General features: G+C 41.5%; 1 protein-coding gene and 2 long non-coding RNA genes across 5 annotated transcripts in view; 2 read left to right on the top strand and 1 right to left on the bottom strand.

Moving 5' to 3' along the window:
- Ttc8 (tetratricopeptide repeat domain 8) overlaps nt 1-13,187 on the bottom strand; it is a 64,132-nt gene extending 50,945 nt beyond the window's left edge. Inside the window, exon 1 of one of the 3 annotated variants that reach the window (XM_006986855.4) lies at nt 12,947-13,187. In XM_006986855.4, the coding sequence (XP_006986917.1) occupies nt 12,947-13,060 (114 nt within the window). In that variant the 5' untranslated portion in view covers nt 13,061-13,187. The remainder of the gene's footprint in view (nt 1-12,946) is intronic. The other 2 variants (XM_006986853.4, XM_042261032.2) reach the window with 2 other exon arrangements.
- Nucleotides 13,188-13,432: 245 nt separating this feature from the next.
- LOC121822244 (uncharacterized) lies at nt 13,433-15,866 on the top strand. Its single transcript, XR_013044617.1, has 4 exons — nt 13,433-14,171; nt 14,321-14,401; nt 14,952-15,001; nt 15,622-15,866. It is a non-coding gene; the product is annotated as an uncharacterized LOC121822244 (long non-coding RNA).
- A 6,385-nt stretch (nt 15,867-22,251) lies between these two features.
- On the top strand, nt 22,252-23,104 carry LOC143268555 (uncharacterized). The gene is made up of 2 exons (XR_013044616.1): nt 22,252-22,340; nt 22,520-23,104. It is a non-coding gene; the product is annotated as an uncharacterized LOC143268555 (long non-coding RNA).
- Nucleotides 23,105-24,672: the final 1,568 nt, after the last annotated feature.

Raw genomic sequence — 24,672 nt, 5'->3', positions numbered from 1 at the left:
CTTTTCAAGTGAATGACTACAAGAATACAGTTTTTAAAAAAAAGCATGTTTTCCATATCCCTTACATGATTAAACACTTTACATATTACAGATGAAAAACAAGTTGTCCCAAGAACCCACATACATTCACGTCCAGGCAACTTGTTATAGGTTAACAGAGTGTAAGTAAGCGAAGTATTTTTCTCAGCCAGTTCTTTTACTGGCAGGCTGCATTTTGTGGTTACAAAGAAAAGATCAATTATTTTATTATTTATCTCAAAGGTAATCTTATAAAAAAATCTTAAAATAATCATAAATCTTTTATAATTTTTTTAAAATCTAAACTTTTTTGAAATCTAAATTTTTATAAATCTAAACTTTTAAATACAAAAAGGAACCAGTCAGCTCTATTTTAAATCCTTGGGGTGCATACCCACCCACTCATCAACAGTTTTTTATATCAGGAAACTGAGGGCAGAAATGGGCACAAGGAATTCATCATTATCCCATCCTATCAAGAAAAGTGCTTCAGTCAGCTATAGCCAGGATATCACTGTTCTTGTTTCTTGACCTCAATGAGTCCCTCACTCAACTATTAAAAGTATGCCTTTAAATTGTTTTTCAAGATTTTTACCTCAAAGCCATTAACAAAAACATCTTAACCTAACCTTAAGTCATTATTTAAAGCTTTGTTTTAGCTGTGATGCACACTGAAACCCATGAACACATCTCCCAATATTAAGATTGAAAGAACTTGAGCTAACTTAGCTTCTGGGACTCAGTTGTTTCTCTTAATCATTAACTTAAGCCACAATCCATACAGCTCTGCAAGAGAAACTAGTGTTACATTTCCTTGTTCTTATTTTTTTTCCCTCTACAGTCCCTGTTTTATCAGGGGTGGGGGCAACACTCTAAACAACACAGCTTAAGAGGAAATCATCTTCATGATAATTTCCACAGGTAAAAATGACCAGGAGAACAGGATATTTCCATGAGATAATCACACTACATTGAGGTCAGTGGGGATCTCCCCACACCCTTTCACACCATGCCAGATACCAGAAAAAAATGGCATCGGCAAACATGTAAAGGCACAGCAGTAGCAAGAGACATTCTGGGTCTGAAGCCCCTGGGGCCTTGCCTATCTGAGATTCACCCATCAGTGCTTTGCTTCCTGGTGGGCCAATCCCCTGAAGTCAATTGCCACCTGCTGCTCCTTTGACATGGCCACAGGCAGGATGCAGTCCAAGATTGACTACAAAGGGAAAAGGAGAAAGCCAGCTGAGCACTGGCACTGTCCTTTCTCTGCTTCTTTTTTACTGCCACAGACCAAATAACTCCTGCCACATGCCTTCTCTGCAATAGTGGATTGTGTTCCTCTGAACCATGAACCAAAATAAACCTCCCTCTCTTAAGTTGTTCTGGTTAATATTTGGTTACAGCAAAGAGAGAACTGACTAATACAGTTGTACAGATGTTTGAGTGGACTAAAAGCACTTTTCTGTCAGCTTAATGGAAATTTAAAGTTTCTTAAATGCTAGAAATAATAAGACACAGTAAAGTAAAAAGTAAAGTTTAGATGAGAGGCTAGATGAACATGTCAGTGGTATGTGAGCACTTACTATGCACCAGACCCTGGATCTATAATCTCTAGTACCTCAAAAAGTGAAAAGCTAAATTAAGTTTACATATCTATAAGATGGGGCCAATATAGAATTGAGTGGGTGGGGTAGTTTGAAAGAAAATGGCCCCTAAAAGGGAGTGGCACTGTTAGGAGGTGTGGTCTTGTTGGAGGAAGTGTGTCACTGTGGAAGTGGGCTTTGAAGTCTCATATATGCTCAAGATACTGCCCAGTGTCTCAGTTCACTTCCTGTTGCCTGCTGATCAAGATGTAGGACTCTCAAGCTCAAGCACCATGCATGTCTGCCTACATGCCGCACCATGTCTGCCTACATGCTGCCCTGTCCCACCATGATAATAATGGACTGAACCTCTGAACTGTAAGCCAGGCCAATTAAATACTTTCCTTTATAAGCATTGTCCTGGTATCTCTTCAGAGCGATAAAAATCCTAATTAATACAGTGGGAAAGATCAACAACAGGCCATTGCAGACAGTGTTTGAAAAGGAAAAGCAGACAACTAAAGGAAACAGAAGCCCCTAACACTAAGCAAAAGCCCAGTGTTTACTATTCTACCAACAGGAGTGAGATTCCTCCAGTGCAAACAGAAGCTCCAATTCAGACTCACGGGGTTCTGTTCACTGATGAAGGACTTCATGATCCCTCTGTCTTATTCGTCCATCTATCCCTTGAGAACATACGTGTGACTATGCGGGTGAAGGGCAGATAGGAAAACAAGAAGGTTAGAGAAAAAAAATGAGAAGCCTAGAGAGTGGGGAAGACAGTGAAGGAGGCTAGTTATGTGGGTGGAAAATGGGATTGAAAACAGCCAAGGCCTAACAGGGTGTGAGACAGAGAACATGTTCATTCCACAGTCTGTTCCTGGCAGTCTTAGCACCCACCAAGACGCTGCAAACACTCTACGGGGGATATGCAGAATTAACTAAACTACAAGATAACGTGTTAGATGCTGTAGTCATGGACACATTTCAGATAATGTAGGTGGAGGGGAGATGGGTAAAGCAGAAGACATGGGAAATAAGAAGGGAGTCTGAAAAGGGGGAGAATTGTCTGGAACTTGTAAATGACAATGATTCATGAACTACGTCCAATGTCATTTCACCACCCATTCCACTGGACAGATTCCTCCCAAATGCCTTCCAGTTGATCAACAATCCTTTCAGAGAAATACGAAATAACTGAATCCCACATGCAAATATCTCTGGAACAAAAGTGGGCAGAATCAAAATGAAGTTGCTTATATGTCAAGGTATAGTGAAAAACCAGTCAGGGTGAGAGGAATCTCAGAGTACATACCTCTGAACAAGAACAGTCACAAAAGACCAGAACTACAGCCTCAAATAGCAGCCACTAAAATCTTATACAGAAAATTTCTATCCCCAAAACTGTCCATTCAACACTGGACTGATACCACATTTGTTACTGATCTTTGAATGCCCTTGTTATTAATCCTGTGGCCAAGGATTACGGTTTTCAAATAACTAATGCAATATTCCTCATTTGCCTTTACCCTGTCCCATGGTTTCAATGCCACATGCATTCCCCACTGTAACAGCCCTTGCTAATTCCCTAATAAATACTCTATTTCTCCGAAGAGTCCTTTCTTTGTGTGATGTTAGCCCTATAGAAACGAGAGTTAATATTTTGGGTTATTAACCACATACTAGCGAAAAACCTTCACATGACCCTTGGGCATCTAGGTATGCCACTACAAATGTGGTCAAGGTGTGCAGGCAGTATCTGAACCTAACCACCCTGAGCCAAGAGCATTCACCATGCTGAGTATGTGAGACAATATCAAGAGAGGAAAACAGACTGTCATAGGATACGGAGAGACCAAGAGCAGGCATAGCTCATTTGAAGGCCCATTAGGAGCACAACAATGAAAGAAAAGAATTTTTTCATTTTAATTAAATATTTTAAAGTTAGAGCAATACTTTAATTTAAAAAAAATAAAACCGCCGGGCGGTGGTGGCGCACGCCTTTAATCCCAGCACTCGGGAGGCAGAGGCAGGTGGATCTTTGTGAGTTCGAGGCCAGCCTGGTCTACAGAGAGAGATCCAGGAAAGGTGCAAAGCTACACAGAGAAACCCTGTCTCGGGAAAAAAAAATAAAATAAAATAAAACCACCGCAGCCTTTGACTTGGAGTATATCTAAACTGCATTTTTTTTGTGTGTGATTAAATTCATTCCTCTATGTATTTTGGAAATTAGTCCTCAGATGTGGGGTTGGTGACGACCTTTTCCCACTCTGTAGGCTGCAGCTTTGTCCTACTGACAGTGTCCTTTGCCTTACAGAAGCTTTTCTTTTTCTTGAGGACCCATTTATTAATTGTCAATCTTGGTGCCTGCACTAATAGTGTTCTATTCAGGAAGTTGTCTCCCATGCCAATGTGTCCAAGGCTATTTCCCACTTTCTCTTCAGTGTATCTGGACGTATGTTGATGTCTTTGATCCACTTGGACTTGAGTTTTGTGCAGAGTGATAGATATGGATCTGTTTGCAGCCTTCTACATGCTGACATTCAGTTATACCAGCACCATTTGTTGAAGATGCTTTCTTTTTTTCCATTGTATAATTTTGGCTTCTTTGTCAAAAATCAGGCCAAGAAACTAGACATCAAAAAACCAAATAATTCAATTAGAAAATGGGGTACAGATCTAAACAGAGAATTCTCAACAGAAGAATCTCAAATGGCCGAGAAACAAATAAATGATCACAACCTTAGCCATCAGGAAAATGCAAATCAAAACGACTCTAAGATTCCATTTTACACCTGTTAGAATGGCTAAGATCAAAAACACAAGTGACAGCTCATGTTGGAGAGGATGCAGAGCAAGGGGAACACTCCTCCATTGCTTGTAAGGAGTACAAACTGGTACAGCCACTTTGGAAATCGGTGTGGCAGTTTCTCAGAAAACTGGAAATCAATCTACCACAAGATCCAGCTATACCACTCTTGGGCATATACCCAAAGAATGCTCAATCATACCACAAAAACACTTGCTCAACTATGTTCATAACAGCTTTATTTGTAATAGCCAGAACCTGGAAACAACATAGATGCCCTTCAACTGAAGAATGGATAAAGAAAATATGGTACATTTATATAATGGAGTACTACTCAGTTGTTAAAAACAATGACATCATGAAATTTGAAGGCAAATGGAGAGAACTGGAAAAAAAAAATAGTCCTTAGTGAAGTAACCCAGACCCAGAAACACAAACATAATTGGTGCCTAGTCCAATTATCATCAGAGAGGCTTCATCCGACAACTGATGGAAACAGATGCAGAGACCCAAAGTCAAACATTGGGCTGAGCACAGGGAATCCTGCTGAAGAGTGGGAGGAAGGATTGTACAAACCAGTGGGGTCAAGGGTATTACAAGGAAACCCACAGAATGAACTAACCTGGGTTCATAGAATTTCATAGAGACTGAACTGACAACCAGGGAGCCTGAATGGGACTGACCTAGGCCCTCTGCATTTATGTGACAGTTGTGTACTTCGTCTTCTTGTGAGACTCCTAACAGTGGGAGCAGGGGCTGTCTTTGACTCTTTTGCTGGATTTTGGGACCCTATTTCTTATATTGGGTTGTCTTGTCCAGCCTTAATACAAGGGTAGGTACATAGTCTTACTGCAACTTGATTTGCTGTGTTTTGTTTATATCCATGGAGGGCCTGCTCTTTTCTGAGTAGAAATGGAGGAGGAGAGGAGGGGGGGCGTGGAGACTCGGAGGGAAGGAGGGGGAAAGTGCAGTCAGGATGTTAAATAAGTTTGAAAAATAAAAATGAAAAATTAATCCTCTACATAGGGAATCACAAGTTAGATTCCCTTAGTCTAGTGAATTATTTCTCTGGGCATCAACACAGATAGATGGGTGGAAGACAGCAGACCTTGCTCTAGAGTCAGAAGCCCTGGACTTGATCCTAAAGAAATGACTCAGGTGTGGAATCTTGAACAAACAGGTCACGCAACCTTTATTATTTACCTCTATTTATTATTTACCTTTCTTTTCACCTCTCAAGTAAAATGATAATGCTCCTTTCTGGGATAGCTTTAGGATTAATCCTAAGACCCTGACCTTTTTGAAGCTCTCTCACTCTGAGATGTAAAGTCACCAAAGGATACACGTAACACACAAGCACCAAATATCTCCTGGTCTTCTTTTCAGAAACCAGTACTGGCTCCAGGTTCTAAAGATCAAACTAAAACTCTCCTCTGTACCCCCTTCAAAGCAGTCAAGAGGACACAGAAAGTGGGGAGCTACTGTCTAGACCCAGGAGTGCTCTTCAGAGTCCACTGCAACTCCAGCAGTTTGCCTCTGTGATAGATTAAAGTGATGGCCAACTTGACAGGAGCACCTTGGAGACAAAAATCTCTGGACACGTCTGTCAGGCTTTTCCAGATTAGGTAAATTGAGGTAGGAAGACCCAACCTAAATATGGTTGGCACTGCTCCATGGGCTGGGGTCCTGAGCTGTATACAGTGTTGACAATGAGCATTTGCTACTTTCAGCTTTCTCACAAAAGAAGCAATGTGATTGGTTAGCCTCCTGCTCCAGCTGCCATGCCCTCTGCACCACGGTGGACTGCATCCCCTAAAACTGTAAGCCAAGATAAACACTTCCTCCTTTAAATCACTTCTTGTCAGGTATTTTGTTCACAGCAACTAGAAAAGTACCTAACACAGCCTCCTTCCTTCCTCCCAGGGGGATGTGTCTCTTAAGCTGTTGTTATTACTTCAGGGAACTGAATCTCCAGATATTTCTGAACACAACTTCCTAATTATCACCAACACTTACTCCAGCTAATGAGCCTACCCAGATCTAAAACTGCAGCATTGTTATTCAGAATTTAGTAAGAGCAGGAAGGAGAGGCCCGGGAGGCCTCGAAGATGGGTGGGTTTCAAATGGTTAAGACTTGGTCAGGTGACCAAGCAGCCATGCAACAATGCAATCTGTACGATCTGGGAGGACAGAAATCCAAGCAACAACGTGCCTGACCTGTACAGAGAGAACCAAAGGATGAAGCCTCCATGGCCCCAAACAGGAAGCAAATTAGGTAATTGGACATAAAGACATATTTGGCTGGGGGGCAATTGTTTCGTCAAATCGTTGCACTACTCACACGCTCTCTGAAGACAACTTGCTCCCCACCTCCCCTCTTCAAATCATTTGCCTTCCTCTCTGTAACACCTTTCATTGTAAGTGGAGACTTGAGGCAGGAGAGGAGAAAGTCAAATAGAAAACCCTCTTCTCTCCTTCTAACACACACCAAATATTCCCCCCTTCAGAGGCCTATTCTGTTCATGAATACATCGTGTCTTCTTTAAAAACCCACTGCCTATAAAAGTTCCATGCTGTATGAAACGTGTCCTTACAGAGGAGCTACACATTCAGCACTATTTAGAAAGCCATTAATCTGACATATGGAATGCAAAGGATAGTAATCCGATTAGGCCCCTAATCAGGATGACCGGCATGAGCCTGGGAAGCCAGCCCTCCCTCTAGGTCACACTGCTCTATGGAGGGTGGCTTTGTAAGTCCTCCTTTAACATCTAATCACTTCTCACCACATTTCTAGTCACAATTTAAAAAAAAAAAAAAGACAGTGTCTCGCTCTGTCATTGGTCATCCTTTTTTCTAATGGGAGGAAACCATGAAAAATGAACCCGATATCTCTCTATCTTTATTCTTAATAGACCCAACTTTAATACCCTTCAAGCTTGGGACCCTGCCTTCTGTCTCTCACTGTTAATTGTACCCTGTCTGGGAAAAGAATTCACACGCCATGTTCTTTAAGAATGCTTCTCCATTATCAAACACCACATATCTTATATTTACCCCACCCTTGGCCCCTCTGAAGCCTAAAACAACTAGAAACATGCTGTTCCTGGTATGGATACTTCTGTGGGCAGCCTAAGTACCCTGACTTTGGCTAGAACTAAAAATAAATACAATCTAATGTCCTATTACAGAATGCAAAGCATTTTTGATGACATTATTTCACAATCTCTTAAAAGAGAAATAAAAACAGCTGAAAGGATGAAACTCAGTGGTAGAGCATTTGCCTGACACGCACAAGGTTCTAGGCTCAATCCCTAGTACTAAGAAAGGAAACAAAAATGAGGCATATGAAATAGTCTTAGAGACAGGCTTCATCCAATGGGTCCACATATGAAGACCAAAATGTTCTTCTGAAGCTCTCTGGCCCAGCTTACAAGAGTAACAAATAGCAAATCACTTTAGCAAAGTTCTCTTATTTATCTGGAAGAAAAAAATTAAAAAAAAAAAAAAACCAAGGTGAAAAAGATATTATTTCTAAAAACAAAAGTTCTTACCTGTATTTGAGGAGAGAAAAGGGCAGGTACCAAAATGGACCCACTGGCACACAAAAGAAGCATTTCTATTTCTTTGTCCTACTATGTGTCCTGACGCTGCTCCCAAGAAACTCATTCACACTAACATCAGTTTGGTAGCCCAGGAATGGCAATACAGATAAATGGAAAGGATTTTGAAATGAGGAAGTTCAAGAAATGCCAGTGTTTTGTCAGCTTGACACAAGCCGGAGTCATTAAGAAGAAGAAAACCACAAGAGAGAGTGTGGCTTGTGGGCAAACCTGTGGGTCATTTTACCTTTGGGGGGACCAGGCAGGAGATTTATGATTGATGTGAGAGGGCCCAGATCTCTGTGAGCATTGCTAACTCTGGACAGGTGGTTCTAGGAAGGTCTAAAAAAGGAGGCTGAAAGAGCCATGAGGAGGAGCAAGCCAGTAAACAGCGATCTCCATGCTCTCTGCTTCAGTTCCTGCCTCCATGTTCCTGCCTTGAGTTCTTGCCCTGGCTTCCCTTCATGGTAGACCACAAATGTGAGCCAAAGAAACCCTTTCCTCCCCAGGTTGCTTTTGGTCACAGTGCTTTATCATAGCAATAGCCACCCTAAGACATATTTACCCAAACTGAATATATCCCTTGCTCATATCAATAAATAAGAAAGAACAACTCTTCCACGGTATAAAGAATTATGTATCACATCATGTAGTCTTGTCACAGATCCCCAGGAAAAAGAGCGATGAAACAAGCTAGAACCTAATAAGATCTCTTTCCATGATGGTCTTATCCATGCTAATCATTCAGCAGTACCAACAGCAGTGTTCCCAGTGGGATTCTGTGTCTGTTTTCTTTATCATCATCATCATCATCAAAACCACACATTCACAAAACAATCTCAGTAATAAGTCTTAATCTTCCAAGAGGACCGGAGGTAAGACATAATGAGATCAATACAAGAGGCCACATTAAGACCTATTTCTCTTGTTTAGCTGAGAATATGAGATTGTAAACAAAGCACTTAATTTGTTTTCTCATTTTTCCTGGAAAAAAAATCTTGCTTAACCATAATAAAAGCACCACTTTTCTGGCTATTCGTTTTCCAAAACAGTATCTTCACCAAATAATGGAGAAAATTTGTCCTCCTGTGTCCCCTCTGGGTCAAATAAGTTTTATTATTGGGCTATATTAGAGTTAAAATTTTTTCCTTCAGGATGTATCAGAGCTTTTAATCCATAGATGTGTCAAAATCCCAAACCAGCTAAAATTTGGGGATGGAGAGAAGGCACATGAGAAAAATATACTGGGAAAAGTTCAGAAGTTGTTTTGAAAAGTTTAGTGGCAGCCTAATGGGCTTGCTAGCTTTGTAACTTTTGGACACATTTCTGTGTCCTGAATCTGTAAGATGGGGAAAATAATACCAACCCCTAAAGTAGTTGAAGATTAAATGAGATAGCACAACAAAATCCTCGGAACCAAATATGTTATTTTTGTTACCTATTTTACAAGGTTATTTTAAGCATTAGAAGGATATTTACTTTACAGAACTTATGTCTGGGAAGCCATAAGTAGTCTATAAAAGGTCAGTGAAATGAACACATAGTACTGATCACAAAATCTAGCACAAATAAAATTTCAACTCACAGGTGTAGTACTGAATGTCACTATGGCCTCAGGATTATAGGGTCTTACCCATTAATAAGAACACTTTTGCTAGCAGTATCTCCTCCAGATAATAAGAAATACATTTGCCCTACGGGCAAAAAAATCAGTAATCAAGTAAGTTTCTAAACTGGTAAATAAAATTGGGCAAAACCAGGTTTATTTTCTTCTGAATTATTCAGGGCCTTTTGGGCACATCTTGAGTCTCTAAGAAGGGAGTCTATGTCTCTCACTGGCATTTAATGAGGAAACTTCCAGTGAGCAACTCTTGGGAATCTTGTTTTGTGGAAACCACCCCAACTCAATGGAAACAACAGGTAAAGTTCTTGAGAACCATTGTGCCCGGAACAATGTCTGGTACATCAAAAGTTCTTTAACTAACTTCCCTCGGAAACAAAGGTAAGATCGTAGACAGTCTTACTGTTTCCAAATGTGCTGGATTATTCCTGGAAATGTCCTTAGCAGCATTTGTAGAACTAACGCACTAAGCAATGCTCTTGGAAAAATACTTGTTTACAGATGCCCAGTCCTTTAATGAGCACGAATAACAAGAAGAGAAGCTAGCTGAGCATCACCACTGAGACGTGCAGGTCACGTGCAATGACTAGGTTACCTCCATCCATTTGCTCAGAGAGTGCAGAGCCTAGTAAAAACCTTCACACTCAGGCCCTTGCTTTTCTCACTCCCTACATTACCCCCTTTTCCTAACAACTACAACGCAATGCCACTAGAGGAAAGAGGGGGGAACCAAAACTGTACAGGGACAGTGCATGTACTTGAAGCACTGCCAAACTGCCACAGTTCTACTCTTAATCTCCCATTTTTCTTCTTCTCTCTTCCAGGAGCTACTTGCTCAATGGCACTGTACCTCTCCCATTCATTATTACCCTTTTCATTAATTACTGTACAACATTACTGTATTGTTATTTTCTTTCTAAAGGCAGGTTCTTACATGGCTCACCAGGCTGGCCTTGAACTCTCTACTCAGCTTCTTGCGGGCCGCAGAAATATATCATAAGAACTCAGCTGGTTATGGCAAAGTCACTACCTGGAGGGATCAGGGAATTCCTCCAGAGGAAGCCAAATCCCAAGGAGTTTTTGGTGTTACTTGGCTTGTTATATATCAGCTGTATTCTGTTATGAAAATCATGTGTGCCTTCATAGTTTTCCCAATTGACTTTCCCCTAAGAAGGACTAACAGTGTAGACTGATCACTCTCTGGACATACACATTCCAGGTATTTGGAGAACAGCCTCAGGAAAGGCTTTCTCTGGAACCAGTTATATCCCTTAGCCACTTTCAAGGACTACAGGAAACACCACCCAGGTGGACGCCCAACTGCCAAAGACTAACAATGATAACAGCCCACCTGAAAGTCTCCTGACTTAAATTCCACAAGGAGACACCACCCAGGGGGGCGCCCAACTTCCAAGGACTAACAAGTGATAGCAGCCCACGTACAAGTCTCCTGACTTACAGTAAATTCACAAGAGGACGCCGCCTAGGCCAGGTGGACACTAAGTAATAGTTTTACACAATTTAGCTTAGGCCCTTCTTTCTTACAGCCTTACTAACTTTATAGACCTCTAACTACTTACCTAACCACTTCTAGGAATATTTAGATAAACTTCTGTGCTAACAGCTATGCTCAGCCAGAACTCCCAGTTCAAACCTCCCTGTATCACCAGAGGCATCTAGCTGTACACAGGTTGCCTAGAGACTGAGCACACTTTCCCCCACCCTGCAGAAAAACGGCAGACAGCTTGGACAGATAGGAGCCACAGGAAAAAAGAAGACAGTTTTATTTTCTCCCATTGACCTAGCAACTTATAGATTTTTAACATCCTTTACCAAACACATTTAAGGTTATAGTTGTGCACGTAAGACCCCTCTTCTTAGATATTACCCATATTTAGCCTTTAGTTGATTCATTAGTCACTTCCCCTTTGGGTCACAAATGGTAATTAACAACTAGTGCCCTTCTTTGTAATTCTTATCAACCCTCCATTTGATCCTGATAGTGGACAATCACTGCCTGAGGAAGTTCAGGCTGAGTGTCCTGGGTGGAGGGGAGGATTGTGATTTTGGGGAGATATATAACTGTAAAGCAGAGGACAGGCCGAGGAAGAGAGAAGAGAATGGAAGAACGAGATGGGTAAGAACTTGAGAGGAACAAGCTGAGATGGGGAAGAACTAGATTGAAGAGCTAAAAGAGAGGACTAGAGGAACGAGATGGAAGATGAGGAAGAGCCAGATGGGGAAGAACAAGATGAGGAAGAGCCAGATGAGAGAGAAGGAGACAGGAGAGGAGCTGATAGGGGAAAGAACTAGATAGATGAGAACCTAGAAGGGACAGAACTAGATGAAGGAATTAAGATAGAACATAGAGGGGACAGTAGATAAATATAGAGAGAAATCAGGCAAGAAGGGAGCTAGACATGAGAACAGAACTGAAGCTGTGTATAAAGGATGTTATGCCAGAGGAATTAAAGCGAATGGATCAAAGAACTCTGAGTGCGTAGACTGATTTACCGACCCTAAAGATTCTCTGCTGGTTGATAGAGCCTTCTGCGGACCCTGGGAGGGGACTATCGAGGGGCTGGACCCCCATAGTCCTCGTTATCAGCTGAGGATGGCTGTAAACTACTGATCCTCTTGCCTCTACCTTACCCTCATGCTGGACTGTTAAATTTGTTTTTAATCACCACTATCATTTCCTCTTTTAGGAGGCTTCCTGTTTTATCTTTCCCTCCTACAAGTATAGTTTCTCTCGCCCAGGTAGCTTCTTTAAAAATAAATATATCCTATATATCCTGTATCTTGTCTCAAGTTGAACTCATGACTCAGAAACAACAGCTCTTTGACACTTGGACAGATATCTAAAGATGAGGTAGGGCGAGCACATGCTTCATCTGAACCAAAAGATAGCTGTGTTTAAAAGGGGCAGCGTCTCAGATCTTTGTTCACATATATTTTTCCTTTTTAGAAATCAACGACGTCAAGAGTCTGACCAGTGAATGACCAATGAATTATCAAAGCTCCCCACAAACTTAACAGAGTCCCTTTAAATGTAACTAATTCTGGAAAGGGGGTGCTGTAGTTTACAGCAGGAGCTGTCAAGGAACAGAACTCAGGATCCCCCGAGATGCAAAGGCCAGGGACCCGCCATTCAGGACTCCACAGAGTCTTCTTGCTCCGGGTGCCTCTGTGGTCCACACAGGCAACTTTGCCTAGGGCCCTCCTCCCAGGCCTCCCCCAGGGGACAGAGGGATCCCCCAGAGCCCATGGCCATAGCAAGAGAATCCACAGACTGCCTGGGGCCAGCAGATACCTGGTCATAAGGGGACTTCTCCAGCATCTGCGTGCATAGATCGGCGCAGAGCTGGAACTTCCTGCGTCTAAAATAGCTCCAGGCCCGGAGCAGGGGCTCCATCTCCGAGCCCATGGTGGCCCCGTACAAAGTTCCAGTGACCCGGGGTCCAGGGCCCAGAGCCCAGCCCAGGGAGGGCGGGGTCCGGAAGCAGCGAGCGGGAAGCGTCGGGTTCTGCCGGGCAACGCGCAGCGGCAGGGCCTGGCCTAAGGGGTGTCCACAGCGTGCCTGAAAACAGGGCAAAGAAAAGCTGCCATGCGCCGACCTCAGCCAGAGAGTTTGCACAGAATTGACTACAAAAATGTGCGCTTTTAAAGACCATAGATTTCATTAATTTTGAAAAGCCACCGTTCTTAAAAAACAAACAAACAAAAAAAGCAGGTAGTGACTTAGACACCGTGGCTGGGGGCCTCCGTGCGTACAGGAGATGCAGTTGCCTAGCAACCACCTCGCTGCTTGCCCAGTAAGTGCAAAAAGCCACTTAAATTGACTCGGGTAGTGTCTCTTTCCCATTCCCCGCTTCCACTCATTCCTACTGCTCTCATATTTCTGACCCTAGAAACATTAATGCGGGAACAGCTTCTCCTCTGTCCTAAATAAAAACAAAAACGAAAAACAAAACAACTCCCCCACCTCAGTGTTCAGATTGCAGGGGATCTGAGAGATTGCTTGGCCCATTCATTTATAGATGAAAAACTGAGATAGGCTCCAAAAAGAGAATTATTTGACTAAAGTTTCCCGGAATGAGGGAGCTGGACTGTCATCTGTGTGACGTCCTGGTGCCGACTTTGAATTCTAAATCTATGATTGATGGCTTTTTCTCCAAAGTGGATAATGTATGGAAAGGGGATTTTGTTTGTATTCTTTTGGTATCGGGGTCTTACTATGTATCCTTGGCTAGCCCCCAGTGCAGCCTACCCAGCGCTGATGCTACAAGGATTTGACACCAGAGACGACAAAAGAACTTTTGAAACACCATCTTCGGGCACATGTGTCATCCGTCAAGGTTTTTGTGTGTACAATATTTTTTTTTCCTGCTGAAGATTGAGTCCAGGTTTTTGGCATGTGCTAGGTAATGAGTGTGCCATTGAAATCATTGCGCTAAATACCCAGCCCCAGAGTGGTTTCTTCTGGTACTGCCACACTTTATCCTCTACAGATTCACAGAGAAGGCAAATACCCAACGGTAAGAGTCAGTAAGACAGAAATGTGGCTAGGAATCTGGGGGTGGCTTCATACATCGTCCCCTTGCCACTTCCAACCACGATGGAAGATAGAAGTGAAAAATCTCAATGATAAAGAGTTTTCTGATAGTGTCTAAATTTCCTTCCACAGGTAGCAATTGACAAAGACAAATATTTTGCAGTTTTCTCAAACCACTAGAGAATTGCGATGCCGACATTATATTTAATCCAGGTAGCTTTTGCAGATATCAAACTGAAGAATAAATTTCAAAACTGAGGAATGGATTGTGAATATTTCTTTTCTCCTTTTCTACGCAATCCTCCTAGAATTTTTTGCATCTTGGACATGAATAATGTTTTTTTTTTCTTTTTTTTTTTTTTTGGTTTTTCGAGACAGGGTTTCTCTGTGTAGCTTTGCACCTTTTCCTGGAACTCACTTGGTAGCCCAGGCTGGCCTCGAACTCACAGAGATCCGCCTGGCTCTGCCTCCCGAGTGCTGGGATTAAAGGCGTGTGCCACCACCGCCCAACAAATAATGATTTTTTTTAAAAATGTGATTGTTATAGTGATGTTTAAAGTCTGTTTGTGTTTCCCTGGGAGTGACTGTAGAGATGTAATTTGTGAAAAGGTCCCAGTGAGACAGTCCATGTGAAACTCATGGTTTCAAGAAAGCATGTGTAGGCAATTGACAGATTCAGCAGTTCACAAGGGCCTTTTATTTTCTGATACAATGTAAGTAGATTCCTATGTAAATAATTCTCAACCCTTATACCCCCAAACAGACTGTGAAATGACCAGTTCTGTCTCATCTTCTAGACTGCCATGCTTAAAGGTATGGACCACCACAGTACACGCATATATGTTTTATTTTTTTTTAGGTTATTTTATTTTATGTGTACGAGTGCTTTGCTCAGATGTATGCCTGTCCACCATGTTTGTGACTAGTGCCTGTGGAGGCCAGAAGAGGCTGTCTGGTTCCTGGAACTGCAGTTATTGAGTGTTGTGAACTGCCACGTGGGTGTTGGGAATCGAACCTGGATCCTCTACAAGAACAGCCAATGCTTCTAACTTCTGAACCATCTCCACCCCTATACACATATTTTTTTTATTTCAGGGTAATTTGAGATTTGCATTTTAAAACATTGCACAGATAGTCCTGAGTCTAATTAATGTATTCCTCACCCCGTTCTCCCCATTGTCAATATCTTACATTGCCAAGGTATTCTTGTAACAACCAGGGAGCTAACAATGACACATTATTAACCTAATGCCATACTTATTTGTATTTCAGTAATTTCCTACCAATGTCATTGGCATTCCAAGTATTGAACAAGGCTTTTTTTTAAAATACATTTTCTTAAAGCTCTTCTTCAAATAGTAGCAAACTCCAAATGAAAAAGCCCTACAAAACTAATCACTTCCCTGCAACTAAAGATCTCAATTTCTACACAGGAGCTATATTACATTAACCTCAAATTGCTGACCATCTGCCAAGATCCATTTCCCTTCCTCAGCCCTCCAATGAAGCTACCACCTGTTATTCTGGAAATGCACATTAAAAACTGAAAGTACAATGAATAACCATCTCCTTTGATTCTAAATTTGCTTTCTTAACTCTGAATTTCACAGGCAATTACATATTCACTAAGTTGATCCAACTAGGTGTTCTTAGGAATATTTATGGGGTTCTCCTGCTTCCAACCACATACAGTAGCCTGAACAGCTCTAAATTAAGTATATAAAGAGAGCTGATTCATTCAGTTGCTTTTTCTAGCAGGCTTCTTGTACTCAGAAAATCATATTCTACAGTCTGGAAATTAATAAATACTTAACAATGGAAGTAAGATTAGAACATTGTTGGTATAAATTCTATTTGTGCAACAACCAGCCCCAGGCCCCATCTTATCTCAGGGGAGTGAATATGAGACAAAAGAGCACCCTTTTTTATTTAATGCCAAAGAATCATAGCAGAGTCCTCCAAGGTGTTTTCAAATTTAAAAAAAAGAAGTTTTTTAAAATAACATCTTACATGTGACGTACATAGAGAATCATTGAATAAATATTTGAAATGTAAAATATAAGTACTTTTAAAAAGTACAGTAATAGAGTTCTTACATCTCAGTCTCTGGTCCACAAAGACTCACAGCATGTGTCCGGGAAGGGTGATGAGTAAGAAAGTATCTTTGATTTGGCTAGAGTACTGGTCTTTAAAAAACAAGTTCCAAAATGCTTTACCACCACAAATCCCAACTTCCTACCTGAACTTTGGAAACTTCCAGGTTATCTGAGTATATGTCACCCCATACTTACATGACCCCAGTCTCCTTGCTGCTTCTTGATGGACTTAGCAAGAGCACTGTACAGCTGTTACTGTCATGCTTTTGTCTAGACATCCTCCTGCCTCGCTTTTTAAAGTTCCCCATTGAAATGTCACTTCATTGATCAGGTCCCTTCTCAAACTGTCAACATAGCGTTTCTGTGCCACATTTTTCTTCAAGGCCCCTGTCATTAAAGATTTTTTTCCATTACCAAATCTTTTCTTTTGAAACAGGGTCATATATAGCTCAAGCTGGTCTTGAGCAATAGAGCCAAGGCTAGTCTTGAAGCTCCTGTTTGCCTCCATCTCCTAAGAGCTGGGATTACAGGCATGTATTATTGTGCCCACCTTTCTTTTACCAAACTTTCAGGTTTCTTTAAGCCTTTTCACTACTTGTCCTTACCTTGGGTCTCTGTGTTCATTCCTACAGAGTCCAATTATACTAAGAAAACCGCTGAATTGATTTACAGAGAGTCTCATCCTTAGATTTGACTATCTCTCTATCTGATCAATTCTTCATTTTCTATCATCTCCCATGGAGTCTGCTCATCCTACTGTACCTTCATCAGGAATTTTGTTAAGTGAATGTAGCAAGAATTCTTCCCAATTCCAATGTCATCTCAGAGATTTTTCTATTCATGGCTATGCTGGTTAGTTTTCATTATCTTGACACAAACTAGAGTCATCTGGGAAAAGAGGATACTTAACTGAGAAGATGTCTGCATCATATAGCCTGTTGTCAAATCTTCAGAGATATTTTCTTGATTAATGATTGATGTGGGAGGGCCTAGCCTGCTGTGGCTGGAGCCATCCCTGGGTTGGTGGTCCTGGGTACTATAAGAAAGCAGGTTGCACAAGCCATGAAGAGCAAGCTAGTAAGCAGCATTTCCCCGTGGTCTCTATTTAGTTCCTGCCTTGGCTTCCCTCAATAGACTGTGACCTGGGATCTGTAAGCCCAATAAACCCTTTCCTCTCCAAGTTGCTTTTGGTCATGGTCTTTATCACAGCAAGAGGAAGCTAACCAGGACTGCAGTCCTCTACCCCCAACATCTCAACCTTTTCCTCGGTACTAAATCTTCATTTTTTTCCTTCAATATTTGAAATTGACATAGGTCCTTCCTCCCTTACTGAACTTCTTTCTGAATGGAAACATATCAGCTTCTGTTTTCTTACATGTTACCTGCTACATTTTATATGTATTTTGAACATGATGACCATGTATTTCTATCCCGTCTTCTCCTTCCCACAATGTAAACACCGAGAATAGAGACTCTGCTGAATCTTCAGTGCCTAGTGCTTGACATGCAGTAAGTGTTTAAAAACTACCTGTTGAATCAATGGTTTTCTTTTCAGAAATAAACTTCATACAAGTTATGGGTCGCTTATAAAGCCAGCACTGGGAAGATGAAGACAGGCACATCTCTGGGGACTCACTGCCAGACAACCTAGCCTAATCAGTAAGCCCCAGGTCCCTATGAGAAAACTTGTCTTAAAAAAACAAATAGGATGATTCCTGAGGAACAACACTTAAGGTCGTCCTCTGACCTCTACACATATGTATACATACAATCACACACTTGTACCTGCACAACACACACACACACACACACACACACACACACACACACACTACCAGCAGCCACCTTGTTAACTGCTTTGAATTTGCCCTCACTCCTCCTCCCACACTACTTTCTCTTCTCTTTCATAGTTAACCTGGATATGCACAATGAGCAGTGAGTATAACATAGCCTCAGTGCTATGCTTGAAATATCTTCCACCAAACTAGTCCACTGCTTTTGAACCAAGACTCACTCTTCTTTGCATGGGCAAAATATAGCCCAGATCCTTTGCCAGGCTGTAACATAAATGGTCTCTAGTTCAATTGCCAATGGGTTTTGTGTTGCCTTTTGAAACCCCATGAGCCGAACCTAACATTGTCCTCATTTTTCTCAGAATTCTGTGCTAGTTGTTTTTACCTTTTTGGCTCTTTGGGGGCCTGCCACCAGCTCCCCAATAATCACACATGGAGACCTAATTCTTACTTATAAATGCCCGGCCTTAGCTTGGCTTGTTTCTTGCCAGCTTTCCTTAACTTGAATTATCCCCTCTGCTTATTGCCTCTGGGATTTTACCTTTCTCTATTTCTGTACATCTTACTTTCACTTTTACTCCATGGCTGGCTGGCTGGCTGGCTGGCCCCTAGCGTCCTCCTCCTTCTCTTGCTCCTCCTATTTATTCTCTCTGCCTGCCAGACCTGCCTATCCTTTCTCTTGCCTCAATATTGACCATTCAGCTCTTTATTAGACCATCAGGTGTTTTAGACAGGCACAGTAACACAGCTTCATAGAGTTAAACAAATGCAACATAAAAGAATGCAACACATCTTTGCATCATTAAACAAATGTTCCACAGCATATACAAATGTAACACATCTTAAAATAATATTCTACAACAATTCTGTTCTTCTGAATTCTACTAGAATGGCATAACAATCTCTGCTTATATCATTGTATGGTCTCTGGTGTCCAGAGCTCTAAACTCTTCTAAATGCCTCCTACACACCAGTTCTAAAAACCTAAGAACCACATGGTCACAACACTCCTATTCCTCCTTACAATATTTCCATATTAGTTACTTTCCTCATTGGTGTGACAAAAGCTATTTAATGAAGGCAATCCTTATAAAGGCTCATCATTTGAAAGGATACAGTCCATCATAGTAGTAGCAGGAGCAATAAGTGACTGATCACATTGCACCTGTGGTTAGGAAGCAGACAGAGATGAATGTGGGTGTTCAAGTAGCTTTCTCTTTTTTATTTACTCCCAGATTACAGTCTGTGGAATTGGTACTATTAATCCCATTGTGCAAGAATAAAGACCACTCTCTCAATTTTGGAGCCAAATTTGAAGAAATTATTTAAATAAATACAGGCCAGGATGATGAACTCTGGTCAGGTCCATTTCAGGGTTCCCCCAAAATGATGATTGAAAGACCCCCACCAAAGGCCCAGACACAGTTCCCCCAGAAACCCAAAAGAGCTGAGGGAAGAGATATCTTAAAATAAACATACCTGAGTCAGTTCCCCCTTCCTGGAGAGGGTGAAGTCAGGTGTTTTCAAAAGAATAAAGTCAGGATGTCTGGTGGTGACCAATCAACCACGAGATGCCCCTCTCCAAAGATAACATGACCGCCCCCAGAGATGGGTTGTAAAACTCCTGATAGGGCAAACAGATAAGCTAGAATAAGACAAAGTCCAGGCCCAGGAAAAACTGGACCAATCAAGGATGGACCCATACTAACCCCCTCCTCCCCTAAGGAATTTTGTGGGTTTTGCCTATAAAAACTAACTTCCCCAAGAAAGAGGAACTCTCCTCCCTGCCTCAAGGTATCGGGCATGGTGGACAAGCGTTCCCTGATAGCTTGAACTGTGCATGTGCGCTGAATCAAATAAACCTTGCTTTTGCATTCTGGACATCTTTGGTCTCCAGTGGTCTCTTTGGGGGTCCTAATCTGGGCAGAACAGTGATGAGTCACATTTTGTCGGGGCTTATAAAGGCCAATTCATAAGACTACTGTATTTCCCACCAGATCCAATCAGGAGCAAGCATACATCCTGATGTACTTCCTGCTTGTGTTCCTCCTGCCTACATGTAATCAACCACATCAGTGCAGTTGGGTCAAATAAACTTGTTTAGGGGGAGAGAAAACATGAGGCTTATTATCTTATATATATAGCCCCCAGCATTTTAGGAAGTATCTGTCCTTGGGTAGGGGGCTTACAGGTTAGAGGCATTTTTGTTCTATGGACCTCCTAGGCACAGTAATTAAAACTTAAAAAATAATTTTGGCTCTCACAGTACTACCCACATTCGGGTAAACCTTTCTAGAAATGACCTCATAAACATACTTAGAGGCTTGTCTCCAGAGTGGTTATAAATCCTGTCACACTGATGATCAAGGTTAACTACTGTGGTGATCTTTGCCACATTGGAGCACAGTTGCCTTTGTGACATCCAAAATTTCTTATTCTGAAAAACAGCAACACAAGCGTCAAAACAATACAGAGGTATGCAAGCTACTGTGATGGAGCTATCAGCAGCCCCTCACAGAGGGAGTGGAGGAGGCCCTCCTGCCTTTCCTCCCTGCTGCTCTCCTGTCCTCCACTACCAGTGACCTGTGGGATGGGTGGCTAGAGACTTTAGGAGCTATGCTGACTGCAGACAGAACCTCAGGGAGTCAGTCTCCCTCAGTCCTCACTCATGCTGGGATGGGAACTTTCTGTGATATGGCTACTTCTGGGTCATCAATGCTGCTGTAAGTAACTTTTCATTCACACTTCTGGAAGCAGCCCCAACAAGCTCATTGGTTCACTAAGTGGTGTGGTGGTTTGAATAAGAAAGGACCCCAGAGGCTCCTCTATTTGAATGCTTAGTTACCAGGGAGTGGAACTCTTTGATAGGATCAGAAGGATTAGGAGGTGTGGTCTTGTTGGAGGAAGAATGTCACTGGGGGTAAGCTTTGAGGTTTCAAAAGTCCAAGCCTCCGGATCTAGTCTCAGTTTCTCTGCCTGCAGATCAGGGCTCAGGACATAGTTCTCAACTCCTTCTCTAGCACCATGCCTGCCATGCCTACTGTCAGGCTCCCCATCATGATGGTAATGGACTAAACCTCTGAAACTGTAAGCAAGCCCCCCATTAAATGTTTTCCTTTATAAGAGTTGCCATGGTCATGGTGTCTCCTCACAGAAATAGAACAGTCACTAAGACAGCCGGACTTCAGTGGAATCATTCCTTAGGTCTGCCTGTGTCCTATCCCCGGCAAATAAATTACTCTGCATATCTTCCCAGGAAAACACATTGTATATGACTCCTTTTCCCTGGGAATGCCAGAGTGAATTGTATTATTATCTCCAACTATACATTTATTTCTTCCCGACATGAAGCTCAAACATCCTTACCTACATGCAATGTTACCTCCCTTGAGAGTACTATCATTCTTTCCTGCCTGCACTGCCTTTGAATTTGTTCATATGACTTACTGTTGTCACTGAATTAAGAATGGGACAAATGTGCTCTCTAGACCCAGTGCTGGAAAGAGAAGTGGAGCAAGCAAGCCACAGTCAAGCTGTGGTATGATTGCCACTTGCAGTGAGAAAAGGAAAGAAATGAGTGTTATTAGCTACTGGGATGTGTGTCTTCATTCTCAATATACAAATTCTAATATTTCTGCACTACTCATCTCCTTATTCTTTATTTTTCTTCACAGACATGCATGTCTACTTATTTATTATCTATTTTATGCCCTGGAACATAACCTTCATGAAATAAGGATTTTTGTCTATTTTGTTCACTATTGTGTCCCCTGTCCTTAGAGCAAAGCATGATATTCTAAGCATCCATCTGAAATTAGATTGGCTTTTTTTCCCCCCCACTGGGGACTGAACCCAAAACTCATGTATGCAAGGCATGCATTCTACTAAATGAGTTATATTGTTAGTCCAAAGTTTCCTATGGAGTTTAATGAGCATCATGGTGTTCTAGCTAGTTTTATGTCAACTCAACACAAGCTGGGGTCACTGTAGAGGAGGGATCCTCAGTTGAGAAAATGCCTCAATAAGATCAGGCTATAGGTAGACCTGTATGGTATTTTCATAATTAGTGATTGATATGGGAGGGCCCAGCTCATTGTAGGTGGGGCCACCCCTGGGCTGATGTTCCTAGGTTCTATAAGAGAGTAGGCTAAGCAAGCCATGGGGAGTAAGCCGTAACAGCACCCTTCTGTGGCCTCTGTATCAGTTCCTGCCCTGCTTGAGTTCCTGTCCTGACTTCCTTCAGTGATGGACTACAATATGGAAGTAAGTGTAAGCCAAATAAACCTTTTCCTCCCTATCATGCTTTTTGGTCATGATGTTTCATCACAGTAATAGAAACCCTAACTAAGCTACATGAATAGGCGGAAAGTATTGATATTAAAAATCTCGAATTCTTCACATATAAGACTAATTAATTTTAATTTTATATTATAATTTTATAGTGGAGAAACCTGGCAGACACCATTAACCAAGTGGACAAAGTCAATAAGGCTAATACTGGAACAAACAGTCATGGGTCTCTTGACACGATGCACTGAGGACACACACTGCTTCTTGTATTACTGTCAGAAGTGTATGCCCTGAACCTAGCCATGAGAAAGACCAAATGAGGAGCAAGATGCAAGAAGATGGTCTGAAGGTGATGGAAGACAAAGACACAATTGCAGACCAAAAGGGGGCATAGAAACCAAATACAAGATGTAATAAGACCTAGATCAAGTTTTAAGTTTTCTCCTGTAAGAAACATCCATTGAAAAAAATTAAGATGAAATTCATAGATGAAATAGTGCAACTGTGGCAATGTTGATTTCATTATTTTGGTCGTTGTGGAATATATTCAGGTGTATATCTTTAAACAAAGATGGACACAATAATGGTAAAATGCAACATAATATATACAATATATATAACATATGTATGAGAGAGATTGAAAGGGGTTGATGGTCAAGGAAATGTGACAAATGTCAATATTGAAGATTCAAAGAGATATGGGTAAAAATAAAAATACATAGTAACTTTTTATCATATATGCCAATCTGATGTCTTAAAAGGGGGAACTGGAAAGATGGCTCAGTGGTGAAAAGCAATTGTTGCTCTTGTAGACAACCCAGGTTTGGTTTTTATCACCCACATGGTTGTTTGCAACCTTCTGTAACTCAAGTTCTGGGTGGTCTTATGTCTTATTCTGGCCTCTGTGGGCATTACACTCATATGGTCCACATATGTATATGCAGGTAATACACATAAAATAAACCTAAAAATTTTTCAAGAAAAGAAGGAAACAAAAACTCCTTGTCAATAAATATTCTAAGCCAGGCTGTGGTGGCTCATACCTTTAATCTCAGTGCTTGGGAAGCAGAGGCAGGGGGATCTCTGCTGGAGGATGTCTTTTTGTACACTATGAACATATGTTATTCCCATTGGTTAATAAATAAGCTGCTTTGGCCTATGGCAAGGCAACTTAGGGGCAGGTGGGAAATCCAAGGAGATAGACAGGAAAGAGAAAGGCAGAATCTGGAGAGATGCCAGCCTGCCGCCCAAGGAGAAACATGCCAACAGACCAGTAAAACCACAGAATACGTGGCAGTACATAGATTAATAGTTATGGGTTGAGTTAAGAGCCAGCTAGTGGGGGCTGGAGAGCTGGCTCAGTGGTTAAGAGCATTGACTGCTCTTCCAGAGGACCTGGGTTCATGTCCCAGCACCCACATGGCAGCTTACAACTGTTTGTAACTCAAGATCTGATATCCTCACACAGTCATACATGCAGCAAAAACACCAATGCAAATAAAAATAAATAAATTTTTAAAAAAAGAGCTAGCTAGCAAGAAGCCTGCCATAGGTCATACAGTTTGTAAATAATATTAAGCCTCTGAGTGATTATTTTATAAGTGCCTGCAGGACCATGGGCTGGGTCAGGACTGGAGAAAACTTTTCAGACTACACATCTCAATGAGTTTGAGGCCAGCCTAGTGGTCTACAAAGTGAGTTCCAGGACAGCCAGGACCGTTACACAGAGAAACTCTGCCTCAAGAAAAAAAAAAAATCCACACTGTATCTATGTGAGATCCAGTCTAAAATAACTTGATATTTTAGCTTGTGACAAGAAATTTACAGTTACTTTTCTGATTTTGAAAAGTCACTTTCAAGATTCTGATGGTACAGAATGAGAAATACTTCTTAGCTCATTTACTATTATCATTCAAATTGACTGACTTTGCTTTTTCATGGAGTCTTCAAAGGAATTTTCCTTTGAGAAGCTGATGTGTTTGGTAACTCCATTGAATGCTATTAGTACTCTCAGAGGCTTAACAAAATTTTTGAATTACTATAACCATTAATAAAATCCATTTCTTTTTTTTTTCCATTTTGGATTTTTGAGACAGTCTCTCTACTACTAGTACAAATAGTAAGGAGCCTTGGTTCCTTGAACTTGCCATGTGGGCCAAATTAGCCTTGACCTCACAGAGATCCACCCGTTGTCTGTTTGCCCAGTGCTGGAATTAAAGGTGTGCACCACCATACCTGGCCCATTTATTTTTCGATCTATTCTCTTGGTATATGTGACATTTTTTAACTAAACAATTTGTTGATT

Source organism: Peromyscus maniculatus, chromosome 14 (genome assembly GCF_049852395.1).
Source record: "Peromyscus maniculatus bairdii isolate BWxNUB_F1_BW_parent chromosome 14, HU_Pman_BW_mat_3.1, whole genome shotgun sequence".
Taxonomy (NCBI): Eukaryota; Metazoa; Chordata; class Mammalia; order Rodentia; family Cricetidae; genus Peromyscus; species Peromyscus maniculatus.
This window is presented reverse-complemented; position numbering and strand designations above follow the sequence as displayed.